This window comes from Bos indicus, chromosome 14 (assembly GCF_029378745.1).
Source record: "Bos indicus isolate NIAB-ARS_2022 breed Sahiwal x Tharparkar chromosome 14, NIAB-ARS_B.indTharparkar_mat_pri_1.0, whole genome shotgun sequence".
Lineage (NCBI taxonomy): Eukaryota > Metazoa > Chordata > Mammalia > Artiodactyla > Bovidae > Bos > Bos indicus.
Window position 1 is genome coordinate 7,271,716 of NC_091773.1, and position 15,738 is coordinate 7,287,453.

The following is a 15,738-nucleotide window of genomic DNA, read 5'->3' on the forward strand; positions in this document are numbered from 1 at the left end:
GTGTGAAGTTTGACAGAGGAGGGCGCTTCACCCAAGCACCTTGTGTTCTGAAAAGCACCCTCGTTAGAGCCTTTTGACTGTGCTGGGTCTTCATTGCTGCAAGGGCTTTTCTCTAGTTGCAGCAAGTGGAGGCCACTCTCTGGTTGCAGTGCATGGACTTTTCATCACCGGGGCTTCTCTAGTGGCAGAGCACAGGCTCAGGAGTTGTGGCGCACGAGTTTAGTTGCTGTGAGGCACGTGGGATCTTCGGGGATCAGGGATTGAACCCGTGTCTCCTGTCCTGGCAGGTGGATTCATTACCACTGAGCCACCAGGGAGGCCCAAGCAGTTCTCTTTTAGAAAAAAAGAAATCAGACTTGTTTATCTTCCAAATGCTTGTGCTCTTTCACTGGGCACAGGTACAATGAGAAATGTTTAAATTACCTTCTGATACATTATGTAATCGACTTACTATGTTTTAGCTGTATTGTCTGTCTTTTCCCACCAGCACATAAACTCCAGGAGGCAGGGGTCTCTTGTCTTGTGCCCTGCACTGTCCCAAATGCTTAGAACAGGGCCTGGCATTCTGCACATATCTTTTTAATGACCTGTGGCCAGTAAAGAACAAATACATTCTGCAGTGCTGGGGTAATTTCCAAGTAAATATTTCTTTCTTTTGTGTGGAAATGATGTTTTGTTTGAAGATGGACCTTGAGAAAAATTGGAAATAGGAGAACAAAGGGGAAAAAAAAGCTTGCAAAGAGAATGTTTTATTAAGTACGAGAGGATCATTGTTGAACTTGGTGATAGAGAAATTCTGTTTCAGAAGAGCCGTACTTGACATGAGTACTTCATCAGATGGAGGAAAGGGTCATCACGAGCAAACAGGCAGAGGAACTGGAGAGGTGGGCGTGGAGTCAGGCCCAAGGTGGACCTGGCGTTTCTGCGCCACACGCAGGAGGCGTCCTACAGATACAAGTGAGCGTGGCCACAGAGCCTGCGGGTTAACTTGTCTCGGGTTCCAGCAGGGTCGGGTCTCCCTGACCCTCCACCCTCTTTCTCCTGCAGCTCCACTACCCTGTCGGAAGGGTCTCAGAATTGAGAGATGCAGGGCTTGTCTGATTGGACGCCCCACCCCGCCCGCTGCCGTGTGGTTCACTTTTTCCCAGGGCATCACGATTGCTGTGTGAAGCCCCTCGAAACCCTCCTGAGAAATGCGTCTCTGAAGCCACCCTTCCCTCGTTGGGATGGCTTGGCTTGTGTGCGTGCTCAGTCACTTCAGTTGTGTCCCACCCTTTGTGACCCCATGGACTGTAGCCCGCCAGGCTCCTCTGTCCATGGGGATTCTCCAGGCAAGAATACTGGAGTGTGTTGCCATGCCCTCGTCCGGGGGATCTTCCCGACCCAGGGATCGAACCCGGGTCTCCTGCGTCTGCTGCACCGTGGGTGGATTCTTTATCTACTGAGCCACCTGGGAGGCCTGGGTGGCTCCAACTGCTAGACGTTTCTTCCTCTGGCAAAGTCTGTTGCTGATCTCTACCCATCGGTCCATTGCTTCATGAGCAGAGCAGGTGTGTGTTGTAAAGTTAGGTCCTCAGGCTCAGTAAAAAGAAGACACAGCCCCAAGCTCCCAGAGGTCACAGCGTGGATGAGGCCTCTCGACAGATGACAGCAGAGCAGTGTGGGGAGTCCCCCTGTTGATACGTTGACACCGTGGCGTGTGTGTGTCCTGTGATCCGGCCCTGACTGGGGCTGGGGCTGTGCTGTGTCCCCACCGTCCCCCCAGCCAGCCTCACTCACTCACGCTCCTGTGTGGTCTCCACTGGCATTGGAGTTCACCCCCCACCCCGCTCATCAAAGGACGGCTCCCCGCGTCCTGTGGGCATTCGAGGCCCTGGATTTCACTCCCTCCCCTGGTTCTGTTCCTCCCTGCCGGCTTCTTCAAGTTTGCCCCACAGGGTACCCAGCTAAGCGTTCTTCCTCGTCTTCACGCCCCTTCCTTAGCACCGAGCCCACCACTGCTACCCACACCACCGTCTCCTGTGCCCTCCGCCCCCCACACCTCCTCCGCCCCTGTTCCTGCAGCCCCGACCACAGCTTCACAAATGCTTGCTGTTTACACTGGCTGAAGGGCTGCCCGCCCAGAGTGGCTTGTCTGACCCCTCGGGTAGAATCTTCTGTCCCTCCCCTCGGTCATCCGAGACCCCTTCTTGCTTCAGTGGGCGCGCAGCAGACTGCCCTGTCCGTCTCTCCCACCAGACGGCAGGGCTTTCGAGGGTGGGCTCTGGGTCTGTGCCCCGTCAGCCTTGGCGTCCACCACGCCTGGCACACGGAAGGCACCTAGAAACTGGATGCTGAGCATGTGAATGCCTTCTTCTTAGGCTGTCTAAAGAAGACCACCGTGTCTTCCCCGCAGTGTTGTTGGCTGATGACTCTGAGGTCCGGTGGGCTTCCTGAGAGCAAGGTGAGGGCCTGTGCCTGCTGTGTCCACAGCGGGCCCTCAGTGCCCACGTGGGGGCCTGTGCCGGGGGAACGGTGTTTACTGAGTCAAAGGCGAGACCGAGGAAGCGGAGTGACCCCGAAGTGACACAGTGTCCACTTCGCTGGGGACCAGCGTTCTTTTATAACTGCATTTCTTGGCTGCGCTGGGCCTTCATTGCTTGTGCCCTTTCTCTAGTTGTGGAGACCGGGGCTACTCTTCAGCTGCAGTGCGCGGCTTCTCACAGGTTCCAGGTGTGCAGGCTCAGGTATGGTGCACGGGCTTAGTTGCCCCGAGGCCTGTGGAATCTTCCCTGGCCAGGGATGGAACCTGTGCCTCCTGCACTGGGCAGGCAGATTCCTATCCACTGAACCCCCGGGAAGTCCAGGGACCAGTGTTTCTACCACACAGGTGTATCCCCTTTACTGTCAGCCCATAAAAAGGGTTCCGCGCGCTCCCCGACTCCATCACTGGTATAAAAAGGGTATTTTATACATCCTGGTATTTGCTTCTTAGGTAACGAATCTGACCTTGAACTGGAGAAGAAGTATAAGGAAGACGATCGAGAAAAGGCCCCAAAGAGGCCGCGGGCGCAGAGAGCGGAGAAAATCCAGAAGGTCTGCTCGGGAAAGGAGGCCCCGCAGATGTCTGGGGCCAAGAAGCCCATTATCAGCGTGGTGTTAACAGCACACGAGGCGATTCCAGGTGCGCGTGGCGAGGGGAGGGGGTGGCAGGAACGTCTGGCGGGGGTTGTGATCACTGCGGGGCTCTCCGTGGAGTTACCTGGTGACCTGGGGCTGTGGCTGATCATCCGTGGCCCTGGGCCATGGTGGATCACCGTGTCCAGAGGTCAGGGTGCGAGGGCTGCTCCCACTGCCGCTGCCCACAGCCTGTGCGGCCGTGACCTGTGTTCACATGTGAGCGGCTGCTAAAAGGAGCAGTGGCCCTGGAGAGCGGTTCTTTCCTTGGGGCCCCCCAGATCCCCCAAGACCCTCTCCGGGATGTCTTTGCTCCTTCTTCCTGCCCGGGCTGGAGTATAAGACTACTCACAGCAGAGGGTGCCAAAACCCTCCCCATAACTTCTTTGAAATTCTTTATTTTTTTTGCATTTTTTAAGTAGGTTCATTATTTATTTTATAATACTAGAGATTTCTATCTCCTTTTCTTTTCACATAAAATAGCCAGTGGATATATTACCCCCTTTTAAAAAGGCCTCTTCCAGGAAAAGATACCTTAGACAAAGAACAGTTTAGGATAGTAGATGCTTAAGTATAATAATGTTTCCGCCCCCGCCGTGCGTTTGGGGTGACAGCTGTCAGATAAAATTTTAAAAAATCAAGTTTAGGATTTTGAGGTCAGCTAGAGCCTGGCATCGGAGAAGGCAATGGCACCCCACTCCAGTACTCTTGCCTGGAAAATCCCATGGATGGAGGAGCCTGGTAGGCTGCAGACCATGGGGTCGCTGAGGATCGGACACGACTGAGCGACTTCACTTTCACTTTTCACTTTCATGCATTGGAGAGGGAAATGGCAACCCACTCCAGTGTTCTTGCCTGGAGAATCCCAGGGATGGCAGTGAGCTGCCGTCTGTGGCGTCACACAGAGTCGGACACGACTGAAACGACTTAGCAGCAGCAGCAGCAGCAGCAGCAGAGCCTGGAGTGCTGCAGTCCCTGGGGTCGCAAAGAGTATGCCACAACTGAGCAACTGAACTGAACTGAGAGCCTTTTAAAGCATCTGTTCTCAATGCTAATGGTAACTGACTATGCAAAATGAAAACGCTAAATAAATACCTCTTTATATTATATACATAAAATATTTATATTTTATATCCTGTAACGTGTCACAGAAAACCCCGAACGAGCTTTTTGGCCAACCCAGTACTTCACTGTAGGGTGAGGTGCTTAGTAGAGAAAAAAGCCACATAAGATTATGCGACATGAAGTGGTTTCACCGTCCTTTAGACAAGTGTTATTCGGGGAAATGAAAACCCCAGGAGAGAGGTTCCTGTGTTAGCCATCTTGAGAGAAAGTTTCTATAATGATTTCTTAAAAAAGGATGGGAGTGTTTGAGATTTCTGTAAGTGGAGGGTGAAAAATATAATGAATTTGCTTTACTATTCATGTGCACACACACTTCTATGAACCGTCTTTGATGGTTTCACATCGTAGACTTGAACAAGTAAAGGTGACCTCTGAGTTTTCCGCTTCAGACCGTTCACTTCACAGGGTGGACGCAGGGGCCCGGAGGGTGGGAGGCTGATGTCCTGTTTGGGACCTGACCCCGGACAGCGGAGATTACTGCCCACCGTTGAGTCCACTGCTGCTTTCTGTCTTGAAGCTGTTTGATGTTTACTCAGAGTTTAACACATGAGGAGCTGTATGAAATCTTGCAGGGAGGCATATATGTATATGTGTATCTGTCTTGTGTTTTGGTTTTTCAATAAACAAAATAGAAAGTTGCACAGTCACGTCCGACTCTTTGTGATCCCATGGACTGTAGCCTGCCTGGTTCCTGTGTCCATGGGATTCTATAGACAAGAATACTGGAGTGGGTTGCCATTTCCTTCACCAGGAGATCTTCCCGACTCAGGGAGCGAACCCAGGTCTCCTGCACTGCAGGCAGATTCTTTACCAACTAAGCCACTAGGGAAGCCCTTTTAATAAAGAGATCAAGTGAACATGTATCTCACAAGAAGGTTTTGATAGATTATTGGATAACTCCCCCGAAACACACACACACACACACACACACACACACACACACCCAACACACACACAAGTTAGATGTGTGAGCTGAAGGAGCACTAGCCCCTGCACGGGTGCCACGCAGTGAAGAAACACGCTTCCCAGGCTGTGCTCCCTGCACTGAGGCGGGGGTGGGAATCAGGGACCTCGAGGTGCCTCTTTCTTTCTCACCGAGTTGTGCCTCTCTCTCAGGCGCTACCAAGATTGTTCCAGTGGAGGCCGGGCCCCCGGAAACAGGAGCCACAGACCCCGAGGCCACAGCAGCTGACCTGGCACCCCGGAGAGGGTACCAGGAGTATGCCATCCAGCAGACAGCCTACGAGCAGCCCATGAAGTCCAGCAGGTAAAGCACCTTCTGTTGTGTGTGACCCCAGCCCCCACCTCAGAGGGTGGGAGAGTAGAATGTGCACTTACCAGGACTCTGCTGGCTAAGCTATAGGTAAGGCGTTCTGGTTTCTTGACTTGAACCTAAGAACCAGCCCCTCCATGATGGCCTCGTGGTGTGCTGGCTGAGCCCAAGCAGCCTCTGTGGGATGCAAGGCAGACCAGCTGGCTTGGGAAAGTCAGCGCCAGTTGGCTTAATGAAGGTGGAGCATTTTACTCAAGGCGAACGTATGCTTCACCTGAATAAAAAGTGGTGTGAACAAGGCCTTACTTAGTAAGCCTACTGGTTTTCATAGCTGCACAATTTATAATGAAAAAGGAGATCTTTATTTCCCCCTTAGTTTCGTAAGTAACACAAGCGTCCTGTAGAAACTTCCAGAGTCTTTATAACGCACAGCTGCTGTAACCATCTCGCCTCTTCTGGTTGAGGTTACCTCTACAGACAGCTTGGTTCACAGGCCACCATAATTTTTTCACAATGCTTCCCTGGTGGCTCAGAGGGTAAAGCATCTGCCTACAATGTGGGAGACCCGGGTTTGATCCCTGGGTTGGAAAGATCCCCTGGAGAAGGAAATGGCAACCCACTCCAGTACTCTTGCCTGGAAAATTCCATGGACCGAGAAACCTGGTGGGCTACAGTCCATGGGGTCGCAAAGAGTCAGACGTGACTGAACGACTTCACTTCACTTACTTACTTACTTTTTTGTTACTTTTTTCCTAACACAAAACACCAAAGGCACTGTTATCAACCTATTTTTTTTTAAACTTACCATGTTTAACTTTTCCTTTTCAGAAAATAATGTTTTTAAAGTGCGTTTGCTGTTGTGTGGATTCTCTAGTTTACCAGAGTCAGTTTTTGCTTGGCAGGCAATGCTGTGCTCAAGGCTTTGGTCCCTCCTCCTTTCAGTACTTCTTCAGGACTTCTTCTGGGATGAATTGCTAGAATTGACATTGCTGTCTTTTTTTGAAAAAGATATTTATTTGACTGCAGCTCGTCTTAGTTGCTACATGTGGGATCTAGTTACCTGACCAGGGATCAAACCCCGGCCCCCTGCATTCTAAGATAACCACCTGAAGTCTTAGCCACTGGATCACTGGGAAGGTCCCTGAAATTGCTGTCTTAAAGGATATGAGTGTTAAGACTTTAACCTACGTTGAAAACTGCCCTCCAGACACACTGGGTGAACTGATGCCTGACCCCTACACCTTCCCTGTGGTCACAGTCTTGGCCATGGTACATACCTGCTGACGTGGATCAGCAAACTCCCATCGCCCAAGCTCTGCACACATTTTCCAGGTTGAGAGGAAAGACAAAGAAGATGCCAGACAGGGGGTTCCCTGTTTCCTGAAAAGGGGAAAGAAGGCATTCTGGATGAGAGTGTGAGACTTAGTGCCAGTCCTGGGTTGGTTCTAGACCCTTCTGCATGTGCTCAGTCGCTTCAGTTGTGTTTGACTCTCTGTGACCCCATGGCCTGTAGCACTCCTCTGTCTATGGGATTCTTCAGGCAAGAATACTGGTGAGGGTTGCCATGCGCTTCTCCAGGGGATTGTCCCAACCCAGGGATCAAACTGGCGTCTCCTGCATTGGCAGGCGGATTCGTGACCACTGAGCCTCCTGGGAAGCCCCTAGATCCTTCTACTGGACTTCAGTTCAACAGCTCAGACACCTGCTATGTTCCAGGCACTGTGGGGGTGGGGCGGGGAGGAAGATTAGGACAGACTGGAGGCTTCTGCTCTGCTGGGACTGGACACAAGTGATTTTGCCTCTGAGCCTCTCAGCACCATACATGAGACTGTCTAATAGAACCTGACTCAGTTTAGTGGTGGGATTAAATGATCACATCTTTGCAAAGTGGTCTTGTTAAATTATAACGTTGTGTTATCTGGGGTGTCTTATTAATTTCTAGCCTCAGTCCTCTCTTCTTGCAAATGTGAGCAACTGAATGTGTCAGTGAAGTTGTAAAAATATGGACTCCTGTGGCAAAACTGAGATACAATTAATTTTGAAGACCACCCTTGTCTCAACACAGCTTGATTTGTAGACTCTTCATAATATTTCAAAAGTCTGTTGGGGAGAGTTTCAAAACTCCATGCTTATCTGGTTACAGGTAAATGTACTCAATATTTAATCAGTAGATGGAGGCTGTATTCCTGTTGTCAAGCATTCTATTAATATTTTATAATCTAAATTATAAAATAGTTATGAAAGAGGCTTTTTATATGACGAAAGTCAGGAAAACTGTAAGGAAAAAAAATCAGTCATAACCTCACTCCCCTAAGATAACCACCGTTATTATTTTTAATGTATTTCCTTTCAGTCTTTTTTCAGCCCATATATTTTATAAAACTGAGTTTATAATATTTTATATGCAATTTTGTATCCTGCTTTTAATAGTTACCCACATTATACTTACTTTCCTTTGTTACTCAAATTATTCGCAAACTGTGCCTTGTAGTGACATGCGGTAATATCATGAGGCTATCCTGTGACCCCTACTCAGCTCTCCACACTGTAGCCAGTGCACTTTTTATAAAAATGCCTATTTGGTTGTAGCTTTTAAGGCTTCACATTGTTGTTAGGAGAACTAAGCCTATAAGGCCACGTCTCCCTCTGGTTCTCTGTGCTCCAGCGTCTGCTCCAGCCATCTGGGTCCTTTTAAAAATTTTTTTATTTATTTTTAATCGAAGGATAATTGCTTTAGAATATTGCTTTGGTTTCTGCCATACATCCACATAGGACTTCCCTGTAGCTCAAACGGTAAAGAAACTGCCTGCAATGTAGGAAACCTGGGTTCAATCCCTGGGTCAGGAAGATCCTCTGGAGAAGGGAATGGCAACCCACTCCAGTATTCTTGCTTGGAGAATCACACAGACAGAGAAGACTGGAGGGCTACAGTTCGTGGGGTGGCAGAGTTGGACACGACTGAGCGACTAACACTTACTTATACATCAACGTGAATTAGTCATAGGTATACATATGTCCCCTCCCTCTTGCATACCCCTCCCACCTCCCACACTTTCCCACCCCTCTAGGTTGTTACAGGGCCCTGGTTTGAGCTCCCTGAGTCATACAGCAAATTCCGCTGACTATCTGTTTTACATATAATAGTGGATACGAGTCCATGCCACTCTCTCTATTCATCTCACCCTCTCCTTCCTCCCCACCGCTTGTGTCTGAAAGTCTGTTCCTGGGTCTTTTTTTTTTTGAAGCTGCATCATGTGGCATTTGAGATCTTAGTTTCCCAGCCTGTGATGGAACCCTTGCCTCCTGCAGTGGACGCCCGGAGTCTTAACCACTGTACCTCCAGGATGCTTTGTTTCCCTGACCTCTCCCGACCTCTTCCTCTTTCTGGATGCCACCCTTCTGCCTCCCATACCCGGACTTGGTTAATTCCTGTTTATACTTCAGCTGCCTGCTCAAATGTCCCATCTCAGGGCGGCCTGCCCTGTCCCCTGGACAGCTCGGTCCTCCTTGGCCTGGGCTCCCAGAGCATCCTGTCTTTCTCCACCACAGCAGGGAGCTGGTCCTGTTTGCTCATTTGTATGGTTATCAGACTGGCCAGTGCTTCCTCTAGAAGGTGGGCTCCGAGAGAGCGTGGCGCGTGTTTGTTTTTGTCCCCATTGTGTCCCCAGTGCCTGGGACACTTTTTCAAATGAATGAAAGAATGAGTGAAAAAAATGTGCAAATTAGTTCCCTATGTTGGAGCCTTCAAGCAGCTTTCCACTCCTAACTATTGTGAAAAATGGCACAGTGAGCACCTTCACTCGCATTTTGTATTCTTTCTGTTGATAGATTCCTAGCAGATAGAGTCCAGTGGATAATTGGATCAAGGTGTCTGATCTTTTAAAATTCTGCTTGAATGCTTGCAAGCAGTGTGTGAGAGTGCCTCTTGAACTGAATAAGGGGACATTTGGGGTGAGATAATGTGATAGGAATCACACGACATCACAGCTCAGCGAGTCAACCCACAGACGCAGGCTCACACTTGGGAGCCCAGCACGGGTGGCCTGGCCACTTCTTCTGACTCATCCCCGTTGGTGAGGGCCAGCACTGAGGGCCTGACCAGGCATCCGTGTAATAATCGAAAGAAATCAGAGCCAGAGATTCTCCTAAGACGATTTAGACCTTGCATTTAGAGAAGGAAATGCCCGTGATTTGTTTATTTAATTAACACTATGAACCCAGAGTTTCTTCCACTAAGTAAAATGATCACCTTCTGGATATCTCTGTCCTTTGAGAAATATCCAGATTTGCTTCCTTAAATTTGCCTTGGGTTTAGCATGCAGGCATAGTACCTACTTTCAGATCTGAATGTCTTAATTACAGCAGGAGACTGGTACCCTCTGGTGTTTACAGGCTGCAGTCTGTTTAAATATTTTCTGTTTAAAACATAGAGCAACCTGTGTTGGTCAAACATAGTCGTATGGTTAGTTCCATAAATAGACTTGACAGTTACAATGCCAGTTTTCTAAGTTGCTGCAGTCCTGTCCTACTCTTTGCGACCCTATATGTAGCCCGCCAGGCTCCTCTGTCCATGGGATTCTCCAGGCAAGAACACTGGAGGGGGTTGCCAGTGCCCTCCTCCAGGGGATCTTCCCAACCCAAGGATCAAACCTGTGTCACCTGCACTGGCAGACGGGTTCTTTACCACTGAGCCACCAGGGAAGCCATACAGTTAACCGTGGGTACAGCTTAATGGTGTCTGATTAACAGGACTAAATGATCGTTGGTGTTTCTGAGGATCTGCCTGGAGAACCTGGGCAGAGTCCTGAGGCAGCAGTTTGGAGGAGAAAAAGCCTCACCCACCCCCTGGGCTCACCAGTCAACTCCTGTCCCTGGTACAAGGTGCAGCCCTTTGGTGACTATCATTTGTGGATTGCAGATCGTCCAGCCTTGCTTGTTGATGAATGAATGCCTCCCCCATCCTCAGCCACAGTGTCCGCTAGCTCACCTTTAAGCCTTGGGTGTTTTGGCACCTAGAAGGAAGGTGGGTGGGAGGCATGGGGAAGGTGCAGGGTCTCCACCCATAACCGTGCTGCCCTCTGTTCCCAGGCTCGGGCCCACCCAGCTCAAGATCTTCACCTGTGAGTACTGCAACAAGGTCTTCAAGTTCAAGCACTCACTGCAGGCCCACCTGCGGATCCACACCAAGGAGAAGCCCTACAAGTGCTCCCAGTGTAGCTACGCCAGCGCCATCAAGGCCAACCTCAACGTGCACCTGCGCAAGCACACGGGCGAGAAGTTCGCGTGCGACTGCTGCTCCTTCACCTGCCTGAGCAAGGGCCACCTCAAGGTGCACGTGGAGCGCGTGCACAAGAAGATCAAGCAGCACTGCCGCTTCTGCAAGAAGAAGTACTCGGACGTCAAGAACCTCATCAAGCATATCCGCGACGCGCACGACCCGCAGGATAAGCCGGTGCAGGAGGCCCTGGATGAGCTGTGCCTGATGACGAGGGAGGGCAAACGGCAGCTGCTCTACGACTGCCACATCTGTGAGCGCAAGTTCAAGAACGAGCTGGACCGCGACCGTCACATGCTGGTCCACGGTGATAAGTGGCCCTTCGCCTGCGAGCTCTGTGGCCATGGCGCCACCAAGTACCAGGCGCTGGAGCTGCACGTCCGGAAGCACCCGTTCGTGTACGTGTGCGCCCTGTGCCCCAAGAAGTTCGTCAGCTCCATCCGCCTGCGTGCGCACATCAAGGAGGCTCACGGGGCCGCCCAGGAGACTCTCGTCTTCACCAGCTCCATCAACCAAAGCTTCTGCCTCCTGGAGCCCGGCGGGGACATCCAGCAGGAGGCCCTGGGTGGGCAGCTGCAACTGGCAGAAGAGGAGTTCGTGTTCCAGGGGGTAAACGTGCCCAAGGAGGCAGCCAGCCCCGGACAGGCACGGCCCGCAGTGGAGCCCAGGGCCCCTGCGGAGGTGCCCGCCTCGCCGGTGCGCTTGGCCGCTGCCCAGCCCAATGGCACCGCCCCGGCCCCTCCACCCAGTGAGCTGGCAGCCTCCGCCATGTCCCCGGACCTCCGTCCGCACGCGGGGCTTTCCAGTGAGTTCTTGATGAAGAGCGATCCCCCCACAGCTGAGGCTCCCGCTGCTACTCCCGAGAAGACCGGTGACACCCAGCAGGGAGGCGCTGCCCCAATTCAGGGCCAGGACGTGGCACCTCTGCTGTCCAAGGCCAAAGGCATTGAAGCAAACTCCGAGGCTCCGGGCGCCAAGAGCCCTCCAGCCGAGGGGCAGAAAGTGGCAGCCTTCTCATGCGATGGCCCAGATCCCAGCAGAGGCCTCAGGTCCAACCCAGCTCAGGCCTCAGACCCTCCCCCGGGAGCTGGTGGGAGGGAGGCGGCCCTGTGCCAGCCTGCCTCTTGCACGCCCGCCCCCGAGCACCGGGCCGGTCTCACTGCCTTCATGAAGATCCTGGACAGTTTGCAGAAGAGGCGGATGAACACCGGCCTGTGTGAGAGGATCCGGAAGGTGTACGGGGACCTGGAGTGTGAATACTGTGGTAAGGGGTGGGGCCGGGCACGAGGCTGGGGGGCTGTCTTCCCCGCAGCCCATCCGGCCACCTGGCTGCGGGTCCACCTCCTGTTTGAGTTGAGCTCGTGTCTCTTTGCAAAGAACACCTTCTAAGTGAGCTCGCCGTCCTGGGTAGATAGCAATGGCACCACCATGGTGCAGTAGCCTGTGAAGTCTGTGAAGGCAGCTAGGATGCTGGGACAGCCAAACCCGCTGGCTTGGCCAGGCCTGCGAGGCGGAGGTTTATCCTATGGCCCCCGCCTGAGCTTTAGCCAAGAGGTACCTTTCTTCTGTCGCATGAGAAGTTTAAAAGTCCAGCTTTAGTAAGTTGTGGCCGTTGCCTAGGTGGGCAGAGAGATGTTAACGGGAGTGACTGCAGCTCTTTGTAGGGAGACGCTGAGTGCATCCCTCGCAGCTCGCGGTGGAAGCCTGGCCTTGGGGTCTCCTGAGAGCGGTCAGGACCCATGGGAGATGGCCCAGGTGCCCGCGGAGCTTAGAGCCTGGTGATGTCACCCATGTGCGTAAACATACGTGGTACCATAACTGGTCCTCGGTAAGCGCTCCTTTACTCCTCCCAGCACTGATGTCATGCAGAAGGAGTAGCAGCACCCTTAATTTTTGCCACCTGCCACCTTTGAAAAGTCATTTCCAGACAGAGATGTGGTGCAAAGTGTGAAGGGTGACCCGGACAAGCACGAGAGGGAAAGGAAGATAGTTCTTAAAAAAATAAAATAATACTAATACTAATTAAAAAAAAGATCAAATTCAGGATAAAAGAAACTTCCTTGTTCTCATGTGAAAATATTTTTTTAGGCAAACTTTTTTGGTACCAAGTGCATTTTGACATGCATGTCCGCACCCACACCCGGGAACATCTGTATTATTGCTCCCAGTGTCACTATTCTTCCATCACCAAAAACTGCCTTAAACGCCATGTAATTCAGAAACACAGTAACATCTTGCTGAAGTGTCCCACTGACGGCTGTGACTACTCGACTCCAGATAAATATAAGCTGCAGGCACATCTTAAAGTCCACACTGAGCTGGTAAGTAGCCCGCCCTAGTGGCAGCCCCATCTCCCCTGGGTGCTCCCCGCTTGCTCTCGGCGATGTGCACGGAGGTGCCCCTGCTCCTTCGGGAGCCCGGTGTGTGAGCATCCACCCCAGAGAACGGAGAGGCCCTTCTCACGACACAGGCCCTTCATGCTAACAGAGGCCTTCCTTCACCCCAGGGCTCTTCTCACAGGGAGAGCCTCGCGTCTGTTGGGAAGATGATCCCATTGAAAACATTGGCTTCCTCTGCAGATTTTTCAGCATCAGAGAAAGCCTATAGAAGAAAGATCTACAGAACAGAAATAAAGCAAAGGTTTCTTAAATCAGGGGTCCCCCTCCCCCCACGCCCCCAGGCCATGGACCTGTAGCAGTCCATGGCCTGTTAGGAACTGGGCTGCACAGCAGGAGGCGAGAGGCGGGCCAGGGAGCCAAGCTTCATCTGTGCTTCCAGCCGCTCCCCCTCGCTCACATGACCGCCTGAGCTCCACCTCCTGTCAGAGTAGCGGTGGCATAGTAAACATGATATGCTTGGATCATCCCGAGACCATCCCCTCCTCAGCTCCTGTCCGTGGAAACTTTGTTTTCCATGAAACCCATCCCTGGTCCCCAAATGGTTGGGGAACCGCTCTCTTAAATGACGGTTTAAAGGACCGTTAATAATAGGGCCAATAATACTAATAGCCACCACTAAAAACTGTTGAGAGGTTAAGTTAGATGATGCCTGCCGAGCGCTAGACACACTGTTTGAGTCATAGTAAGAGCGCAGTCAACATTGAAGATCACTGATGATATTATCGCGTTATTCCTTGGAGACCCTGCGAAAGAATGTCTGTAAAGCATTTTTTTAAAAGTGATATGTTAATTCAAGGTGCTGTTAAATAGTCTCATGGTGGTAAAAGTTATCTGATTCTCCAGTGGGTGATCCTGTGACACAGTGAGTGAGTGTTTATTTTGCCATATGCTCCTCTACCCTGAGAGCGTGATTCGAGACTCTTCAAGTGGTAAAGGAGGTGCACCTGGCCCAGGCATGCTTCTGCTCTGACCGCGTTCCTTTCTCTGCGCAGAACAAGGCTTCAGAAGCTTGATCTGACACCTCCGTTTCCTGGCCTGAAATCACTAACACTCGGGAAGTGCATTACCAAGGGAAAGTCAGGGTATTTTGGGTTTAGTGGGTATAAAGAGCACATGCTTTGAGGTTGGATAACTGGATTCAGATATTGTCTCCAGTAATCACACAGGCTGTATGACACTGGACAAATTGCTTGTCCTCTCTGAGACTCAGTAGCCTTCTGTGAAATATGTATTAAAAAGCATATTGACTCTTTATACACACAGTATATGCACAGACATACCCACACATGCATTATGCACACCCACTCACGTGTGCACACGTGTATCACACACACCTCTATATGCAAAATATACATGTACACATACGTATGTCTTTGTATCCGTACGTAGGTCTCTTGGATTATCGGGCCGTTAAATGGATCGCTCTGAATAAAGAACTTGGCTCAGTGCTTGTACAGGCACTTCCCTGTAGCTGCTTCCCTCCATCTCCTCCCTCCCATCAGTGATCAGGCAGCGTGACTCAGAGTCAAGGATGTATTGCCATCAAGGAAACATGGGGGCCTGGTCAAGGAAGTTAGTCAATGACATTTCTGAACCCATTGTTTTTTTAACAGCACTGGGCAAATGCTGTGAAAGGGAAACTTGAGAAAACCAAGTTTGGTTCTAGCATGTTAATGTTCAGACCCCATAGCCACCTCTGTGATCTTGGGCAAATTGCTTAGCATCACTGACCCTCAGTATTCTCCTCTGTAAAATGGAGGTATGGTACTTTCTTTGACTTCTCAGGATAGTGAAGATTAAGCTAGAAAATAAATGTGGAACACCCAGGTCAGTGTTTTTTCAGCCCCCAGGTCATGATCCATTAGAGGATTGTGAAGTTAGTTCAGTGGATTACAACTCAGTTCAGATCAATCATGTCCATCTCTTTGTGACCCCACGGACTACAGCATGCCAGGCTTCTCTGTCCATCACCAACTCTGGAGCTTGTTCAAACTCATGTCCATTGTGTCGGTGATACCATCCAACCATCTCATCCTTTGTTGTCCCCTTCTCGGCCCGCCTTCAATCTTTCCCAGCATCAGGTCTTTTCAAATGAGTCAGTTCTTCGCACCAGGTGGCCAAAGTATTGGAGCTTCAGCTTCAGCATCAGTCCTTCCAATGAACATTCAGGATTCATTTCCTTTAGGATGGACTGGTTTGATCTTGCAGTCCAAGGGACTCTCAAGAGTCTTCTCCAACACCATAGTTCAAAAACATCAATTCTTTGGCGCTCAGCTTTCTTTATAGTCTAACTTTTATACCCATACATGATCACTGGAAAAACCATAGCTTTGACTAGACAGATCATTGTTGGCAAAGTAACATCTCTGCTTTTTAATATGCTGTCTAGGTTGGTCATAGCTTTTCTTCCAAGGAGTAAGCGTCTTTTAATTTCATGGCTGCAGTCACCATCTGCAGTGATTTTGGAGCCCCCCAAAATGTCACTGTTTCCATCATTTCCCCATCTATTT

The 15,738-nt window shown here is 50.7% G+C and overlaps 1 protein-coding gene across 3 annotated transcripts in view; it reads left to right on the forward strand.

The window, feature by feature from the left end:
- Positions 1-15,738, forward strand: part of ZFAT (zinc finger and AT-hook domain containing) — a 158,580-nt gene that overhangs the window by 54,165 nt on the left and 88,677 nt on the right. For all 3 annotated transcript variants that reach the window (XM_070802414.1, XM_019973941.2, XM_070802415.1), the window contains exons 4-7: positions 2,975-3,163; positions 5,398-5,548; positions 10,643-12,093; positions 12,918-13,150. In XM_070802414.1, the coding sequence (XP_070658515.1) occupies positions 2,975-3,163; positions 5,398-5,548; positions 10,643-12,093; positions 12,918-13,150 (2,024 nt within the window). The remainder of the gene's footprint in view (positions 1-2,974; positions 3,164-5,397; positions 5,549-10,642; positions 12,094-12,917; positions 13,151-15,738) is intronic.